Source organism: Amblyraja radiata, chromosome 3, assembly GCF_010909765.2.
Source record: "Amblyraja radiata isolate CabotCenter1 chromosome 3, sAmbRad1.1.pri, whole genome shotgun sequence".
NCBI lineage: Eukaryota > Metazoa > Chordata > Chondrichthyes > Rajiformes > Rajidae > Amblyraja > Amblyraja radiata.
This window is the reverse complement of record NC_045958.1, coordinates 65,897,813-65,917,944: the sequence shown is the minus strand read 5'-3', so window position 1 is coordinate 65,917,944 and position 20,132 is coordinate 65,897,813. Positions and strand designations below refer to the sequence as shown.

General features: G+C 46.8%; 1 protein-coding gene across 4 annotated transcripts in view; it reads right to left on the bottom strand.

Annotated features, from left to right (window-relative positions):
- The window catches only part of ric1 (RIC1 homolog, RAB6A GEF complex partner 1), a 131,773-nt gene extending 127,222 nt beyond the window's left edge, over nt 1-4,551 (bottom strand). For all 4 annotated transcript variants that reach the window (XM_033017956.1, XM_033017955.1, XM_033017957.1 and 1 more), the window contains exon 1: nt 4,237-4,551. In XM_033017956.1, the coding sequence (XP_032873847.1) occupies nt 4,237-4,377 (141 nt within the window). In that variant the 5' untranslated portion in view covers nt 4,378-4,551. The remainder of the gene's footprint in view (nt 1-4,236) is intronic.
- Nucleotides 4,552-20,132: the final 15,581 nt, after the last annotated feature.

The following is a 20,132-nucleotide window of genomic DNA, read 5'->3' as shown; positions in this document are numbered from 1 at the left end:
CTGGCTTCACCTTAACTTAAACGTTATTCCCTTATCATGTATCTATATACTGGAAATGGTTCAATTGTAACCATGTACTGTATTGTCTATCTGCTGACTGGATAGTACGCAACAAAAGCTTTTTATTGTACCTCGTGACAATAAACTAAACTAAACATGTACTCTACCATGCTTACTGGTCGGTAATTAGCTCCTTCATCTTGCTGACATTAGTTCAGTTTAGTTTAGTTTAGAGATACAGCGAGGAAACAGGTCCTTCGGCCCACCGAGTCCGCACCGACCAGCGATCCCCACACATTAACACTACATACGCGCTAGGGATGATTTTTTTTTAACATTTACACCGTTAACTAACCTACAAACCCGTACGCTTTTGGAGTGTGGGAGGAAACCGAAGATCTCAGAGGAAAACTGCACAGGTCACGGGGGAGAACATACAAACTCCATACAGACAGCACCCATACTCAGGATCAAGCCCGGGTCTCTGGTGATGTAAGACAGTAGCTCTAACGCCATGCTGCCCATGAAGAGAGAAGTTATTGTCTGGACACCATGTTATTGGTGAGGAAACACTTTTTCTCACAGAGAGTGGTGAGTGTGGAATTCTCTGCCTCAGTGGAGGCAGGTTCTCTGGATGCTTTCAAGAGAGAGCTAGATAGGGCTCTTAAAATTAGCAGAGTCAGGGGATATGGGGATAAGGCAGGAACGGGATACTGATTGGGGATGATCAGCCATGATCACATTGAATCGCCTACTCCAAATGGCCTACACCAAATGGCCTACTCCTGCACCTATTGTCTATTATTAAATTCTCTATCTTTTTCCGTCATCATGATCTGGCCCACCATGGTGGAGAGTACACTCAAGGAATATGCATACTCATTCCTACCAATACAGGTGCACCCCCATGTCACAGCAGTGCAGGTAACGGAGATTCGCCGAAACATAAATCATAAATCAGAGTCATACAGCATGCAAAAGTGCCTTCCAACCAAGTTGCCCCATCCAAAGTAATCCCATTTGCCCTCATTTGGCCCATATGCCTCTCAACCTTTTCTATCCATGTACCTGTTCAAATGTCTTAAAAGTACCTGGCTCAACTACCTCATCTTACAGCTCATTCCATATACCCACCACTGACTATGTGAAAATAGATAAATAAACACAATATTTTTTTGTTCCCACATGACGGATGCACAGATAACACCTTTTCACCCTTTAGAAAATCGCGATTTGTCCTGAGCACAACCACCTTGTTATGCGGTGGTCAACTGTACTCACAGAAGCAAATCCTTATCCAATAGGTTGAGTACCGTCGAGAGCAAGCAGATTTTACCCACGTCATGATTTCCTCCACACATGCTGCAAAGAGTCCAGCAGCTACATCCATCCAGACTTTATCAGAGCAGTCAGTGGAGGCACAACCAAGTCACATTTGCCAGCTAGACTTATAAAAGAAGCTTGATGGAGGAGTTCAGGACAGTGAGCAAATCAACAGGTATTAAATTGTGGCACATAGGCTCTAAAGTAACTCGATTGTGAAATAGACTGTCTTTACCTAAAAAGTGTGACGTCCTTGTAATATCAGTCCTGATTGATCAAGATATTTTTAACAATACAAATAAAATTAACCACCATTTTTGACCCCAAATGTTCAAATGTAAATGTGCATATAATCATATTTATGTATGTATTGGAAAAAAGCAGGATAGCAATATATCAGTGCTGAATGATAGTTAAACTACCACTACAAATTCACTCTTAATACACTGTTACATTCATATCCCTGTACTTTGCTACACATTGCAACTAAATATGAAACTAGCGGAACACTCTCCGATCAACGGTCGTTTTCAATACGACATTCGGAAGGAACATTTCAGCAGATGGATAAATGAGATGAAAAACTTCTCCAGCAAATATGGCTTAGTTGGAGACACAAGGAACTGCAGAATCTGGAATCTTGAGCAAAACACTAATTAACTCAGTGGGTCATCTATGGAGGGAATGAATAGGCAGCATTTCAGCAGGGAACTTTCTTCAGACTGGAAAAGGTTCCTGACCCAAAACGTCACCTCTCCGTTCCTCTCACAGATGCTGCCTGACCCGATAGGTTACTCCTGCACTTTGTGTTTTGCTAACGGCTTTAGATGGCAAATAAACAACCTAAAAAGCCCAGAATTATTTCTAAAATTGCTGGAGAGTGGCAGGCCATCAATGATATATTTAACAAATCAAAACAAAAAAAATCCAGTCAAGCTTTAGCTTTTCACTACACTAGTTTACCAACCCAATCACTTAATATCAGCTGTCAATAGATAATGGCAGCAGTACTAGACATGAAACGTGGATTTCAAAGACTTAGACGCAGAAGTGTTTTATGCCATGCTATAAATTCTCCTTAAACGGTATAGGTGGTTCAGTCACACAAAGATTTGTAAACATGCACAAATACAACACAGGTCACACTCCTATCCTTGCAAAGAAAGTGACTAAGTTTTGCCAACATGCAAGCACTCAAGACGGATTTGACAATGCCAAAAGGCACGCGGATGCTCAAGACGATGGGCACATAATCACCAACACACTATAGCAAAGTGTACAGGTACGATCACCAACATGCCATGATCACCAATACACATAAGTGATCACCAAATACAGACGCATAAACACCAAAGACAAAACACCAACACAGACACATGCATGAATACACATTGAGGACAATCACCACCAACACACAATCTCTCCTTCATACACACACGATCACTCACGCACGCAAGATCCCTCACACACACAATATCTCACTCGTGATCACGCACTAACGCACACATGCTCTCAATGACACATAACTTCTCTCTCTCGCACGCACACACACAATAGCATTCTCTCACACACAAGCTGTCACACATGCACACAAACAGGCAGTCGCACAATCTCCTTCACACATACTCGATCGCCCCCATGCACGAACTCCCTCACACACATGCACGGTCTCCCTCACACACACACATGCACGATCGCACGCGCGTGATCTCTTGTACTCACACAATCTCTCACACACAACTACTTCCACACACAATGTCTCTCTCATTCACACACACATGCAGTCACGCGCACACACAGGCGGTCTCACACAATCTCCTTCCCTCACACACAATCTCTCACGCACACACGCGATTCCTCTCTCGCGCACACACGTCCAATCGCCCCAACACACAATATTCCCCTCTCACGCACGCTGTGTCACACACGCACGGTCTCTCTCACACACACGATCTCTCTCATACTCACAAGCTTTCACACACGACCTCTCTCACACAGCCACACACACATGCGGTCTCTCTCTCACACACAGGGTCTCACACACACATATACGGTCTCTCACACACACACACAGGGTCTCCCTCACACACACACGGTCTCTCTCACACACACACACACAGGGTCTCTCACACACACAGGGTCTCTCACACACACACGGTCTCTCTCACACACACAGGGTCTCTCACACACACACACAGGGTCTCTCACACACACACACAGGGTCTCTCACACACACAGGGTCTCTCACACACACAGGGTCTCCCTCACACACACAGGGTCTCCCTCACACACACACGGTCTCTCTCACACACACAGGGTCTCCCTCACACACACAGGGTCTCCCTCACACACACAGGGTCTCTCACACACACACACACACACACACAGGGTCTCTCACACACACAGGGTCTCTCACACACACACACACACACAGGGTCTCTCACACACACAGGGTCTCCCTCACACACAGGGTCTCTCACACACACAGGGTCTCCCTCACACACAGGGTCTCCCTCACACACACAGGGTCTCCCTCACACACACAGGGTCTCCCTCACACACAGGGTCTCTCACACACACAGAGTCTCTCTCACACACACAGGGTCTCTCACACACACACAGGGTCTCTCACACACACACACGGTCTCTCTCACACACGATCTCGTTCATCTACACACACAATCTCCCTGTCTAACACACACGATCTCTCTCACACACACAGGGTCTCTCACACACACAGGGTCTCCCTCACACCCACGGTCTCTCTCACACACGATCTCCCTGTCTTACACACACGATTTATCTCTCACACATGCACACGATCTCTCTCACAGCTGATCTCTCTCTCTCTCACACACACACATCCTGCCGGTCTTGCCGCCGCTGTTCACCCCCCCCCGGGCCCCCACTCACCCTTCCGTACCACAGGCTGAGCTGCGTCTGCGACAGGAGAGCGAACAGCAGCCTCCGCGGGTCGGCCTGGATGTAGAAGGGCTTTTCTGAGCCGCGGAGCGGACACAGGAGCCTGCGGGGCCACCCGCTGAGGAAGTACATGTCGGCGGGGAGCCGGCGCCCACGGCCCGCCAGCCGCTCCTCACTGTCAGTGCCGGGGCTGAGGGTCAGCGGCTGCCTCACACACGGCCGGCGGCAGCGATGGCAGCAACACCGACTTGCTCGCCCTCCACGGCCACTCGCCGCGCCTGCGCACCGCCCGCCATCTTGCCTCCGACTGGTGACTCGACACCGGGGGGGGAGGGGCCGGCGCCCGCGGACCCGGATGTCGGCCGCCCGCAAAACCAGGCGGCGGGATAAACCCGGGACGGGATCCAGTCCGTCCACTGGGAAAGTGCCGGCGATCGGAATCCCCGGAATGGACAACCCCTGTCGGAAGGAACTGCAGATAGACACAAAACGATGGAGTAACTCAGCGGGTCAGACAGCATCTCTGGAGAGAAGGAATAGGTGACGTTTCGGGTCGAGACCCTTCTTCAAATCTCCCCAAGGAACTGGTTTATACTGAATGTTCAAAAGGGAACTGCAGATGCTGGAATATCGAAGGTACACAAAATTGCTGGAGGAACTCAGCGGGTGCAGCAGCATCTATGGAGCGAAGGAAATAGGCGACGTTTCGGGCCGAAACCTGGTCTGAAGAAGGGTTTAAGAAGGGTTTCGGCCCGAAACGTCGCCTATTTCCTTCCCTCCATAGATGCTGCTGCACCCGCTGAGTTCCTCCAGCAATTTTGTGTACCTTCTGGTTTATACTGAAGATAGGCACAAAATGTGAGCATGTTGCATATGAGGGATTACAGAGAAATGTGAGGTGTTGCATTTTGGAAAGTCTAACATGGGCAGGACCTACACAGTGTTCAAAAGGGAACTGCAGATGCTGGAATATCGAAGGTACACAAAATTGCTGGGGAAACTCAGCGGGTGCAGCAGCATCTATGGAGCGAAGGAAATAGGCGACGTTTCGGGCCGAAACCCTTCTTCAGACTGGTTGGGCTCTGGGGAGTGTTGCAGAGCAGAGGGATCTAGGAGTGCAGGTGCATGGTCCCTTGAAGGTGGAGCCGCAGGTGGATAGGGTGGTCAAAAAGGTATTTGGCACATTGGCCTTCATCAGTCAGAGTAGTTCAAGTTCAAGTTACATTTATTGTCACATGAACCAATTGGACATTGAGATTTGAGTGACCATACAGCCATACAAATAAAAATAGCACTGTGATGGAAGGCAATATAGTTCAGTTATCTTCCTCTTTGTTCACCCGTGGTCGGTGTCAAGTTATTCTTATAATAAGGCTCGTACAACGACATAATCGGAGTCTGTCTTTATTTAGCAACTCTGTACAGCAGCAGCAGGCTCGTGTGCATGCCCGGGCATTCCCTCACACCTCCCGGTAACCACGTCACATCCGGTTACGCCCACAGCGCCAACTTCAGGCCGGATGCCGTCACTGCAGCCTGACCACTGGCTGCAGCGCCCCCTTCCGGTTACTACAAAATAAAGGCATTCCTTACACTATTATTCCATAATACCACATCTCCCTTTCTTTGAGAACAAAGGGTGGACTACCTTTGTCTCTGCAGGTATTAAGGGGTTTATTCTGCCCTTTTGCTGGAAGACCTGTCCCTGATCTGTCCCTGTTTCAAGCATGCAAAATAGAAATAAAATAACTTACGCGTTACCATACTGTGAACTATTACTTTAGCAGGCTGTGTTCTTCAAAACTTAAACTCTCAGGTTTCAGGTAAATGTAACAGGTTTAGCAGAACAATTTCACAATCACATTTCACTCTCTTTTTCTTTACTGTAGAAAACAAATCAATAAATCACCAATCAAGTCTCTTCGGCTTTCTAACCTCTCTCCCACACCTGGTCCGCACAGTCTCTGTGGTGGGGCCCTCTCTGCTGGGTGATGTTGTCACTGGTGGAGCTGGCTCTGGTGTAGGTGAATCTTCTCCCACCGGTGGCTCATCAGTGTCGACTACCCCACTGTTGGTCTGCAGCGGCACCAAGTGATGCCGGTTCCTCCTCAGTGTGCCCTGAGGCACCTGGATGATATAAGAGCGAGGGGTATTGTGTGTAGATAGCACTGTGCCCTGGACTCGTGCATCGGTGATCCACACATCCTCCCCAGGTACGAGTGGCTCCAGATTTCTCGCTCCGTGCCTCTTGTCGAAGGATCTTGCGTCGTTCCTCCTCTTCTCCCTTTCTTTGGCCCCCAGCGCGTTGTAGTCAGGCAAAACTGGATTCAGCAGGGTTGGAAGGGCAGGAACTGTAGTGCGGAGGCGGCGCCCCATCAACAGCTCGGCCGGGCTATAGCCGTTCTGTAAAGGGGTTGCTCTGTAGGCCAGCAATGCAAGATATGGGTCTGATGCCTTTGTTAGCAGGTTTTTCACGGTTTGTACAGCGCGTTCCGCCTCCCCATTGCTCTGAGGAAACTTGGGGCTGCTCGTGATGTGCACAAAGCCATACTCTGCTGCAAAGGCTTTAAAGTAGCTACCTGAGAACTGGGGCCCATTGTCACTTTTAAGAAATTCACAAATTCCATGACGAGAAAACATGGATTTCAGGTGCACCACCACATCTGTGGACCTTGTGGGTGACAGCAGCGCAACTTCCACATACCTTGAGAAATAATCTACTACTAGTAGATAAGTCTTGTCTTTCAGCGTGAACAGGTCAGCTCCCAAGGTTTGCCAAGGCCTGTCTGGCATCTCCGTTGGCATCAGCGGCTCTTTGACGTTCCTTCTCTCTTGGATGCAGGTTCTACATTTCAGCACCATGTCATTCAGCTGGCTGCTGAGTCCTGGCCACCATACCGTCTGTTTGGCCCGGCCCCTGCACTTTGTCACCCCCAGGTGTCCCTCATGTAGGGTCTGCGGCACATCACCTTGTAAGGCTGATGGGATGACGAGCCTCGTGCCCCGCAGCAGCAGCCCATCGTGCACAGTCAGCACTGCTATCAGCCCAGTAATGTCTCAGCACTCCCTGCAGTTGGCTTTTGTCGGGCCAGCCGTCTGTGCAGTACTCCATCAGTGCAGAGCATGTGCTGTCTGCCTTCAGGTGCTCACGTAGGCTGCTCAGATAATCTCCACTGACAGGAAAGTTGCTGATGACAGAATCTACATAGATGTTGGTGTCCTCTAATAGGCTTGTGTCTGTGTGTGTTCTTGCGGCTCTCAGAGGAGCACGAGATAAGGTGTCGGCTGTCCACAGGCTTTTGCCAGGGACATGATCGACTGTATAGTTGTACCTCATGAGTCTCATCCTAAATCCTGGACTCTTGGTGGGAGGTCATCCAAAGCTTTCCCTCCCAGCAGACTCACCAACGGCTTATGGTCAGTTTCCAGCTCGAATGGTCTTCCCAGGATGAACAGCTGAACCTTTCACATGCCCACGTTGCAGCCAATGCCTCCTTCTCTATTTGAGCATAGCGCTGCTCTGTTGGTGTCATTGACCTGGACGCATATGCCACAGGTGACCACATGGCATCGCTCTTCTGCAGCAGGACTGCCCCCAGGCCAAAGGAAGAGGCATCAGCAGAGATCTTTAGAGCACTGTTTGGGTTGTATAATGTGAGCACTGGTGTGGATGACAGCTCTGTTTTTAACTGATCAAAGGCGGCCTGCTGCTCTGTCCCCCAGTACCAGTGGTTCTTCTTGGACAGCAGGTCTCGTAGCACTTTGTCTTTTTCAACCAGGTTAGGCAAGAAGCGGCCCAGCTGATTGACCATGCCCAGAAAACTCCTAAATTCGCTGACATTTTTGGGTGCATCCATCTCTTGTACTGCTCTCGTCTTCTCTGGATCTGGCTTCACTCCATCTGCTGAAATCACATGACCCAGGAATCTGACTGTGTGGCGTGTGAGCTCACATTTGTCCATGTTGAGCGTAATGCCGGCCTTTTGTGCCTTCTCTAGCACCGCATGTAGCCGCACATCATGCTCCTCCTGCGTCTGTCCCCAGACCAGGATGTCATCCATGTGACACAGTACCCCCTCCAGGCCACCGGTCACTTCTGTCATCATCATCCTTTGAAAGTGCTCGGGGGCTGATGCTATGCCAAAGGGTAGACGGTTAAAATAGTAGCTCCCAAAAGGCGTGATGAAGGTGGTGTATTTGGCAGACTCTTTTGTCAATGGTACTTGCCAAAAGCCCATGTTGGCATCTAATTTGCTGAATACTGTTGCGCCAGCTAGCATGCCCAGAGTGTGCTCGACAGAAGGCAGGATAAACTTTTCTCTGCATACTGATTCATTCATCATTGTGAAGTCCACACAAATGCGAACATCACCTGCTTTTTTCAGCACCACCACCATCCCGGCACACCAATCAGTCGGTTCCTCAATCTTGGTGATTACGCCCATCTTCTCCATACGGTCTATCTCCTCCTTCACTTTTCCTATAAGCGGCAGAGGGACTCTGCGTGGTGTGTGGAGAGAGAAGGGCACAGCCTCTGGCTTCAATTTAATTGAGTATGGCCTCCGAACAAGACCCAAGCCGCTACACAGCTTCGGATATTGTTGTTTCACTGATTCCAAGGTGATGCCGTCAAGCCTGCACACAAGCTGAAGCCGTTCTATGGCAGGCCTTCCCAACAGTGCAGTGTGCAGGTCTTTTACTACATAAATGTTCTCTATGGCTGTCTTTTTGCCTCTGCGCAGTGTTTCTCTGGCTACACCCAGGACAGAGAGTGCATTGCCCCCTGGCCCAAACAATGGGCGTGTCGACACTGCCAGGCGCTTCACATCATGCCCCCCTGTAATGTCATGGTACACCTCGGCTGGCATGGCGGTGACATCAGCACCAGTGTCTATTTTAAAGCACACTTTTTTTTGTCTCACTTGTAGCTGCACCGTCCACGGGTCTTTTCCAGCATCCACGGCTCCCAGGAAAAAGCTCTCTTCTTCCTCTGTAGTGACAGCATTCAGAGATTTTGCACTGTTTCTGCACACTTTGCCATAATGTCCCTTTTTGCCACAGTTGTGACACACAGCATCTTTAGCAGGGCATTCCAATTTTCCATGCGAGGGCATTTTTCCACATCTATAACAGGCCTTTGAACCTGGCTGTGGCCATGTATTAAGTTTATTTTTGCCTGGTGTTTGTGCTTGTGGCTGAGACTTTGAGGGAAATTTGGGTTTTCTGTAGCTTTTAGCATGCACAGCATCAACATTAGAGCACTTGCCAGCACCGCTATTTTCTCCTCTTAAGTCAGACCGCTGTCGTCTAACTTCTTCAGACTGCCTTGTCTTGGTTATAGCAGTTCCAAGGGTTAGGTCTCTGTCTAGCTGTAGCTTTTCTGACAATGAGACGTTTCTCAGCCCGACCACTAACCTGTCGCGGATCAGCTCGTTCTGTAACTGTCCATAGTTGCAGTGTTCAGCTAATCCGTATAGAGCAGTGATGAAGGAATCCACCGTTTCTCCTGGCAGTTGCACACGCTGATTGAACTTGGCTCTTTCGTAGATTACATTCTTTTTAGGCACAAAAAATGCATCAAAGCCGGCCTTGACATCCGTGTACATCTTCCTCTCATCTGCAGTTAGCGTTAGCCCCTTTAGCACATCTTCGGCTTCATTGCCCATGCAATACACTAACGTGTTCACCTGGTTTTCTGCCGACGTCGCTTTTAAGTTGCTTGCAAGCCGAAAGCGGTCGAATCTCCTGATCCAACGCTCCCATTCTTGAGGCTTGGTAAAATCGAATGGCTCTGGAGGTTGTATTGTAGCAGTTGGTGTAGGTTGCGCCATATCTGCCGGCTCGTCTCCCATTTCCCGCCAAAACGATACACCTTCCTCTACTTCTTCTTCTTTTTTTTTCCGTTTACAAGTATCCCACTTCTGACACCATGTCAAGTTTTTCTTATAATAAGGCTCGTACAACGACGTAATCGGAGTCTGTCTTTATTTAGCAACTCTGTACAGCAACTCTGCATGCCCGGGCATTCCCTCACACTCCCCGGTAACCACGTCACATCCGGTTACGCCCACAGCGCCAACTTCAGGCCGGATGCCGGCACTGCAGCCTGACCACTGGCAGCAGCGCCCCCTTCCGGTTACTACAAAATAAAGGCATTCCTTACACTATTATTCCATAATACCACAGTCGGGGCCTTTGAGCCCTCCACAGTCGCTGATGTACAGGCCCTCTCGCCGGGATGATCGGAACTCCGAAGTCAGAACGGAAGAACACACTCAGCGGCTTGGAGTTTCCGAATCAGCCGCTTCCTTCCGAAGTCCACAGGCTGAGTATTGAGTAACCAACCTGATCCGTCGTAACCTTATCTGTCGTAACCAACCTGATCTCCCGGTTGCTCAGCACTTCAACTCCCCCTCCTATTCCCAATCTGACCATTCTGTCACAGTGATGCCCAGCGCAAATTGGAGGAACACCACCTCATATTTCGCTTGAGTAGTTTAGACAATAGATAATAGGTTCGGGAGTAGGCATGGGGAGGAAATCACTATAAAAACATGGGGGGGGGACACAATATATTGGTGGCCGCACGTACACACACGCGAGGCTTCGGCCGTGGACCCTGTGGACGGTAACATCGGGAGCTGACCTGGTTGGTGACCAACTCCGAACTCCAGCAACAGCAGCTTCGTCCGCCCGAATCGTGGGGCTTCAATCGGCTCGTTCGCAGGGTTTCTTCGCCTGCCGCAGCTTAAAACTGGCCGCGGGATCTTCCATTGCCTGGCGGGGGCTTCAACATCGGGAGCCTCGATGGCCTCGATGCAGCAATTTAAACGCAGGGCGGTGGAAGATCCCGCGGCCGATTTTATGCCATGCCGGGTGATGAAAGGCCCGGTTCAAGCTCCACTCAATGATCTTTGCTCCACCACGACGTCTCACTCCTCCAATCACCGCGCTCTATCCTCTGTCCCACCTCCCTACTTCTGCCTCTGACCGACACCTCCCTCCTCCAATCACCGCGCTGAATCATCATGTCCCGTCCCCCCCATTGCCTGCTGACCGGCTACTGAGAAGATTTTACCAGGACTAGAGGGTCTGAGCTATAGGGAGAGGTTGAGTAGACTGGGACTCTATTTCTTGGAGCACAGGAGGATGAGGGGTGATCTTATTGAGGTGTATAAAATCAGGAGAGGAATAGATCCGGTAGATGCACAGAGTTTCTTGCCCAGAGTAGGTGAATCATAGGTTTAAAGTGAAGGGGGAAAGTTTTAATAGGATTCTGAGTGGTAACATTTTCACACAAAGGGTGGTAGATGTATGTAACAAGCTGCCAGAGGAGGTAGTTGAGGCAGGGACTATCCCAACATTTAAGAAACAGTTAGACAGATACATGGATAGGACAGGTTTGAAGGGATATGGACCAAACGCTGGCTGGTGGGACTAGTGTAGCGGGGACATGTGGGCAAGCTGTAGGCTGTGGGCTGAGCATCAAAAATGTGTCTAGAAATCAGTTTTCGTGACCAAGTCACAGAACTACATGAGATTTTCCACAGATTTAGATGAAATATAATTGAGAAGGATGTCATAACTCGTCATTGCCGAAAGTTGCACATTAATTAATTAAACTAATTAGAAAATGAGATCGGGAAAGTAAACGCCATCTAGTGGCCAATGCCCATATTACACGATTGGCAGCCTATTTCCGTGTTGCAGTCCATTTAAACTATATATCATTATACCTATATATATTCCAGATAGTAATTATAGGTATAATAATATATTATATTATTATACCTATATATATTCCAGATAGTAATATAGGTATAATAATATTATATTTAGGTTAACTAGACCAAGTGCAGACCCGTTGTGTGGGGGGGGGGGGGCGGGGAGGCGGCATGCAGCGTCACACACACTAACTATCCCTCCCCCTCTCGCACTCACGCTAATTACCCCCTTGATATTATATTAATATTATTAATTTGCTCCTTTTACCCCATAACCACCCTATCTACTGACGCATAGCCCCCAACTTGCAGTCACATCTAGAGAGGGGGGGGCGGGGGGCGGGGGTAGAGAGTGAGGGCAGAGAGAGAAGGGGCAGAGGCAGAGACAGAGACACAGAGAGGGGCAAGAGTGATAGGGGGGTGGAGAGGAGGATAAGAGGGAGGGTGGGTGAGGGGGGAAAGGTGGGGAGGAGGGAGGAGAGAGAGAGGGTGAGAGTGAGGGGGAGAGAGAGGGGGTGCTGAGAGGGGGGTGAGGTGGGGAGCAGGGGGGGGGAGGGAGGGGGAGGGTGAAAGGAAGAGGGTAGGGGGTTTAGGGGAGGGAGGGTGGGGGAGGGGAGAGAGGGGGGGAGGAGGGGAGAGAGGGGGGAAAGAGGGGGATAGAGGGTGTGCTGAGAGGGGAGGGCGAGAGGTTGGGAGCAGGGAGGGGGAGGGAGGGTGGAGGGAAGGGGGTAGGGGTGTGTGGAGGGGAGGGGGTTTAGGGGAGGAATGGTGGGGGAGGGGATGGAAGGGAGGGGGGGGAGAAAAAGAGGGGAGAGAGAGAGGGGGGAGGGGGGGAGAGGAGGGAGATTAGAGGGGGGTAGATTAGAGGGGGGGAAAGGAGAGGGGGAGAGGAGAGGGGGGGAGAGGAGAGGGGGGGAAGAGAGGGGGGGAGAGGAGAGGGGGAGGAGAGGAGAGGGGGGAAGAGAGGGGGGGGAGAGGAAAGGGTGGGGGAGAGGAAAGGGGGGAGAACCAAAAAAGACACATTCTGCAAGCATTGTAGAACCAAAAGAGACACGTTTTGCAAACATTTTAGAACCAATAAACACTTTTTGCAAACATTTTAGAACCAATAGACACATTCTGCAAACGTTTTAGAACCACTAAGGACACTTACATTTGAGTAGGCATGTGTTCAGTGTTATTCACAGCTCAGAGAAACGTGACCCTCTGCCTTCCTCCAGCTTGCAGACACTGATTGAGGCACACCACTTCCTGGTTTTATAGTCCCTCCCCCCTGCCGCCAGCAGGGGCAGCAGAGAGAATGGGGAATTTTGTAAAATAATTAATATCTCTGTCATTTCTCATCGACGGGAAAAATCCTCGGCACACATATGGCGGAGGGGGGCTCTGAGCAAGGTGGCCAAAAATGACGGCCGTAGGTGGCGGCGTTCTCTCGGAAATCGCAGCACAGATGGCCAAAACCGGTCAAGAACAGACTTTTAGTAATATAGATAATATTATATTATATATTATTATACCTATATATATTCCAGATAGTAATATAGGTATAATAATATAATATATTATTATATATTATCATTATAAACGGAGGAATATATCTGGAATGTATATATATATATATATATATATATATAGGTATAATAATATATATATTCCAGATAGATATATTCCTCCGTTTTCCTGGAAACGGCCGCTATGGACGGCACTATGTACAGCACCCCCCCGCCCCTGGAGAAGATCCGCGGCTCCACGCTCGCGAATCGGCCACTTTTTAATTGAGACCGCGGCTTCACTATGTTAAATACATAGGCCCCGCGATCGGAGCACCTTTTCCCGGTAAGTTATCGCAGGCAGCTCCGAGGTTAGATGATTAAGACTTATTACTCTACAACAAGCTGGCATTAGTGAAAATGTTTCATTTACCTTGTTATTGATACATATAGTTTAGGCCCTCAACTTCATGAATGAATGAATGAATAAGTGAATGAGTGAATGAGTGAATGAATGAGTGAATGAGTGAGTGAATGAAGGAATGAATGAGTGAGTGAGTGAGTGAATGAATGAATGAATGAATGAATGAATGAATGAATGAATGAATGGAGTGAGTGAATGAATGAGTGAATGAGTGAATGTACAGCCTCCAAATCTCATTTTTTCACATTATAAAGGGTGCAATTAAATTAATTAAAGTCCATACAGATTAATTTTCATAAATGCAGACTAGATCTTACCTTTCAGTTTGAGTTGATTCACAAAGTTTCACAACTTTGTGTTGCAGCATCTCAGCAGGGACTTTGCTTTCAAGACTTTCTTCCACTTCTATCCACTTAGCTGCACATTTTTCAGACCTTAATGCTTTTCTCACTAAATTCAATTACCCTGCTGCAAGTTTCCATGACATGTATTCCACAGAACTAGAAAGAACCTTCATCGGAATCTCCAGTAAAACAGGCATCAGTGGAGGCACTCTCAGTCATGTTGTGTGCTAGCCTGAAACAAAGCGCGTGATTGGCCAACTGGCAGACAACTCAATGTTAAACGTGCTTTGATTGGACTAAAAATACCTGGCATTTTTCCGGTTTTTCTCTAATTTAATAAAAATGTGCAAGTCTTGTTCATGACGAGTTTCAGGGGTGATTTATATAATTTTTTTACACAATATGTGAAAATTTCATGTAGTTCTGTGACTTGGGTCACGAAACACTGGAATAAAGCTCCTCGGCCCACAGCCTACTGGGCCAAAATTACCTGTTTCCACACTGTAACACTCTATGCCTATGCCTCTACAGTATACTGGAGTAACCCAACCCAGCATCTCTGGAGAGAAGGAATGGGTGATGTTTCGGATCGAGACCCTTCTTCAGACTGAGAGTCAGGGGTGAAGGAGACATAGAGATATGGAAGAGTAAGGTGTGAAAACGAGAGATCAAAGGGGACGAGGTTCAAGGAAAATGTAGAATGGATCATTGTTAGCTGAGGGGAAGGTGACAACGGCATACAATCTAGCTGGAGAGCAGGAGGAATCGCAGAGGGGGACAATAAAATATATTATTATTATTATTATTATTATTAACTAGAGGGTATGCAAAATTTCTCGTCAGATAGAGGAGGAGAATTTCTTCAAAGTTGGCATAGCTTGACGAGATTTCGCATTGGAGCAGCCAAAATGTGTAGTAAGGAACTGCAGATACCCGATGGCACCTCAAGTTCAGAGTTGTTCGTCCTTCTCAAACCAAGTTTATTGTCACAGGCACAAATACGATGAGGGACAGGTGCAATGAAAGTTTGGCTTACAGTAACATCACAGAGACATAGACAGCACACAAAACATAAAATATACCCAAATTCCACAAGAGTGTGAAAGGAAAAAGACTTTGGGGAAAAAACAAGGCATTGGTGCAAAACATCATTTGGGGAGCAATTCTAAGGTAGTGCAAGAGGTAATCAGTGGTGTTCCATTATTCAAGATTCAAGAGAGTTTATTGTCATGTGTCCCAGATAGGACAATTAAACAGAATTATAGAAGGCATGAATACGGAACAGATCAGTGTGTCCATATACCATTGTATAAATATATACACGCATGAATAAATAAAACGGATAAAGTGCAAATAAACAGATAATGGGCTATTAATGTTCACAGTTTTGTTTGCGTTGAGTTCAATAGCCTGATGGTTGTGGGGAAGAAGCTGTTTCTGAAACTGGACGTTGCAGTCTTCAGGCTCCTGTGCCTTCTACCTGAAGGTAGCAGGGAGATTAATATGTGAGGCATTATTGAGGCAGGCTTAGGGGTGTACAGGTTGGTTCAAGAGCCTGATGGTTGTGGGACAGTGAACCTGCTGGGGTGGGATCCTAGGCTTCAGTATCTCCTGCTGGACGGTTTCTTTGTTATCATGTGTGCCAGATACAGTAAAAAAAAATATTGCGTACAGCTCAGCAAGGCTATTCCCCAAACATAAGCACAATCCCCCCGGTCAGCGCAGAACAGCCCACCGAGTGCATGTTGGTGTAAGGGTTAAACAGACAATTTCAGCTAAAATGGGAAATAGAGTTTTCAGCTAAATTAGCAGCCCTACATTCCATAGCCCCTTGAAAACAAGTTTTAGACACGTAATCTCCTAGAATTGATCTTGCACCTGTGTTTATGCCTGGGAGCGTAGCCTTTCTCAGGCCATTCTATAGGAAAGCGTAATGTTGGTGAACGAAACACAGCAGCAATAGTTGGGTAGACCACCCTGTGCCGCTAGTAGCGCAGAAACGTTGCAGACAAGGGGGTCTTATGATTGGCTCGGGGAGGCCGTGGTCTGCTCTGATAAGAAAAGCCATAAAGTATGGTGTTGAGCGCCCTGTTGGTGAGAGAGCCCCAGCCTTGGACCGTGTCACGAATGGCGCCCGGTGATAGAGAATAGAAACATCCTGCGGCGTGCTTTGCTGTGTACTCGGGGTTTGTGAGTGAGTGCGGGGATATTCGGGGATACGTGAGCGTATGTGCCTCATTTAGTAGTGTAATAACCTTGCCTTATTTTCCTCCGTTGCTTACATCAGGAAACTTCCAGGGCTTATCCAGAGAATACAGTAATTAGGCTTTTGCGTTTACAGACTTTCTTTCATATGGCCCCTGGCCAGATGTGGGCACCTAAAATATCCAGCACAGCTTGCACCATATGGGGCCTGTAGGAAAAGCTGTGGGGTGAGTCAGAAATACATCTTCTTAAATCCATTTCTCTCAACACTCTACTTTGCTCCCGAAAATAAATGTGTAATATTTATGAACAACCTTGTCACAAAGATTCAGATCATTTCTTTACTTGCTTCCACCACAACCATCTTCACTTTGCACATTGAACCAAGCTTTCTCAAAGTCCTTACGTTCTAGTTTCTCCTCTATGTCATCCTTTTAGAACATCCATAATGCTAATTTTAAACCTCTCCAAGCTCTCCAGTCATTGAACAAAACACAAAGCCTGATAAGAGCTGGGAAGAAACTGTCCCTGATTCTGGAGGTGTGCATTTTCACGGATGGATGGAGCTGCGGTTTGGATGGAGCTGTTCCCAAACCTAGCTGCGAATCATCCTGATAAAATGCTTTCTACGATGAATCTATAGAAGTTGGTGGGAGCTTTTGGGGACATGCTGAACTTCCTAAGCCTTCTAAGGAAGTAGAGGCGTTGGTATACTTTCCTAGTCATTGCTTGGATGTGGATGGTCCAGGAGAAGTGTAGGTGATAATGACTCTCAGGAATTGGAAGTTTTCAACCATCTCTACTTCAGCACCGTCAATGCAAACTGAGGTATGTGTTAAAGTTTCCTGAAGTCCATCACTCTCTTTTATGTCTTGCTGAAATTGCAAGAAAGGTTGTTGTCTCAACACCAGGACACGGGGTTCTCGATCTCCTTCCTGTACTCCGTCTTATAATCATTTACTCAACATTCCAGCATCTGCAGTTCTGTTGTGCCTCCAATCATTGAGCAAGTTGCCACCCTCGAAATACTTTTCCCTTTGTTTTTAAACTCCATCTTTTGTAGCTCAATTGGACTAAAATTGCAGAGCCACAAAACCATTCAATCTCTGATCTTTGTGCAAAATTGTGATTATCAGCATATCATCTTCATGTTCGTGCTGGGTTAGAAGTGAAGTCTAGCAATCCATGAAATGATCTGAAGAGTTTGAAAGTTATCTATTTGAACCAAATTGAGACAGAAGTCTATGAGAACTAATCAGATTATTTGGAGAAGTGTTTTGGAAGTTGTCAGATTCAATCATTTGGTATGTTTGCTGTTGTTGATTGTACATTGCAGATTACCTGAGATCAAAAGCTTAATACGGGTTGATGGGCTTTATGAGTCACAACTCTAGGTATACGTCATATTTGTTTACACTAAAGCTGTAATACATAAATGCAATATCAAAAAATGTGCTTTTGATGTTAAAGCAGTGTTCTGGACACTATCCAGCTTTCTTTATTGTGGTGGTTTATTTCTTTAAAGATTGTTATTCTGAGATAAAGATTTATTTAAACCATTAATCATGCCCCAGATTGCTATGGTTTAAAAATGAATTGATTGATGAGTTGGGGCTGTAATGAACCTTGATAAATTTGGAATTCATACTGAAATTCAACGTTTTGCAAAGGATTACCATATGTTTAGCTTCAAAGATTGTAGAAAATGAATTCAACCGTGTCAAAAATGTTTTGCAGAGTTCCCTATGCCAGGAAAGTTTATCTCATGGTTTCAGCACTCAAATTCTTTCTCTTTGATGTAAAACTAGTGTTGAGTTCCACAACAAAAAAAAAGCTCAAGGTCAGAGGCCTGTACTAAACCTACAGTTAATGTGCATTCAGTCTAGCTCTTTCTGTCATCAATGCTTTCTTTTCAATGTTGCTGAACTGTTGGCCTTTTGGTGGCCGCGTCAGTTTTTTGAAGTTGTTATATAGCTTTTGGAAGCAAAGCACAGCAGTGGGAATAGTCCATCAAATTATGAAAAAAGTTAGTTTCACCAAATCTTTATTTACCATCTGTATTTTCAAATATTTTCAGTTTTAATATTAACTTTCCAGAATCACTCAGATTTTTAATAGTTTATGGCCAGATTATATGGAAAATTGATTTGTTTATATATTGAGATGTATAATATGAGGTTGAAATTTATAGTATCTGAGTTTGTCCCTTCCAGAATGATTTGCTTTTGAATTTTTGAGTGGTACAATCACATTCCAAAATAATTTTTAGGCTAAAAGGAAAACAATACATTTTTGTAAATAGCAGTCTCTATCAGTTCCTGAAAGAAAATAGTACAGGTGGGAAAAGTATTGATGAAGATTACAACCAAACCAATCACTTTCATTTCTGATTTTCTGTGCTTATTAAAAATATATATATTTCAGGCAGCTCCAGTGTTTTCATTAAGGCTTGAATTTCACAATTGTCTTCAAAACTGACAGATTGTAATGCAAAAACAAGCTATGTTTTAGTGATAGAGCGACAGCAAAAAATAGGACCCGAGGCCCACCGAGTCCATGCTGACTATCGATCATCTGTCCACTAGTTCTGTGTTATCCCTAGTTCATATCCTACACACTAAGGGTAATTTACAAAACACAAATTAACCTAGAAACTTACATGTCTTTGGAATATGGGAGGAAACTGGTGCACCCTGAGAAAACCCATACGGTCGCAGGGAGAATGTACAAACTCTGCACAGCCGGCAATTGAACCTAGTCTCTACTGCGCCGCCCCAGCAAATAAGCAATGCAAGATATTACACCGCTGTAGCAATGTTACAAGAGGAAGAGCACATAAACGTAGTCACTAGGACTTAAAACTTTATACAACGGTCAGAGAATCTGGGGATTCCACGATGCTTAACTTTGGGGCAAACATCGTGGCACAGCTCGTAGAGCAACTGCCTCAGAGCTCCAGTGATTTGGACTCATTCCTAACTTCCTCCCACATCCCAAACTCACGCAGGTTGGTAGATTTATTGGCCTGTGTGAAATGCCCCCGCGGTGAGATGAGTGGTCGAATCTGGGGATTTAAGGTAATGTGGGGAGACATTTTCAGTCTAGACGGGAAGATCAGAGGGATGTTTAACAGAGTTCGCACGCAATTACATCCTACATTGCCTAACCAAGTGGAAGCTTCAAAATGGAGAACATCTATGTTCTCCATTCTCAAACCCCCACCTTCACAGAACCCCACAGCCCCCCATGACACTCTAATCTCTCACCAAAGCTGATATCAGAAGCTCTTCATGAGGGTGAATCCTCATAAAGCCTCCGGCCCCCATGGTGTGTCTAGCTGCATTCTTAACACCTGTGCTGACTAGTAGGCTGAGGTTTTATGGACATATTTATCTCTCGCTTAATAAGGTCCAAGGTCCCCAACTGCTTTAAAAAGACATTCATAATACCGGCCCAAGAAAAATACCGGTGCCCAATTGCCTCAATGATTGCAGACTGGTGACACGGACATCAGTGGTGACAAAATGCTTTTCGAGTTTCGTTATGATGTATCTCAACACCTACCTTTGGAAGGATCTGGACCCACTACAATTTTCGTATGGCCACAACCGTTCAACAGGGGATGTGATCTCGTTGGCTTTCCATGCTGCACTGGACCACTTGGGGCGGCACAGTGGCACAGCGGTAAAGCTGCTGCCTT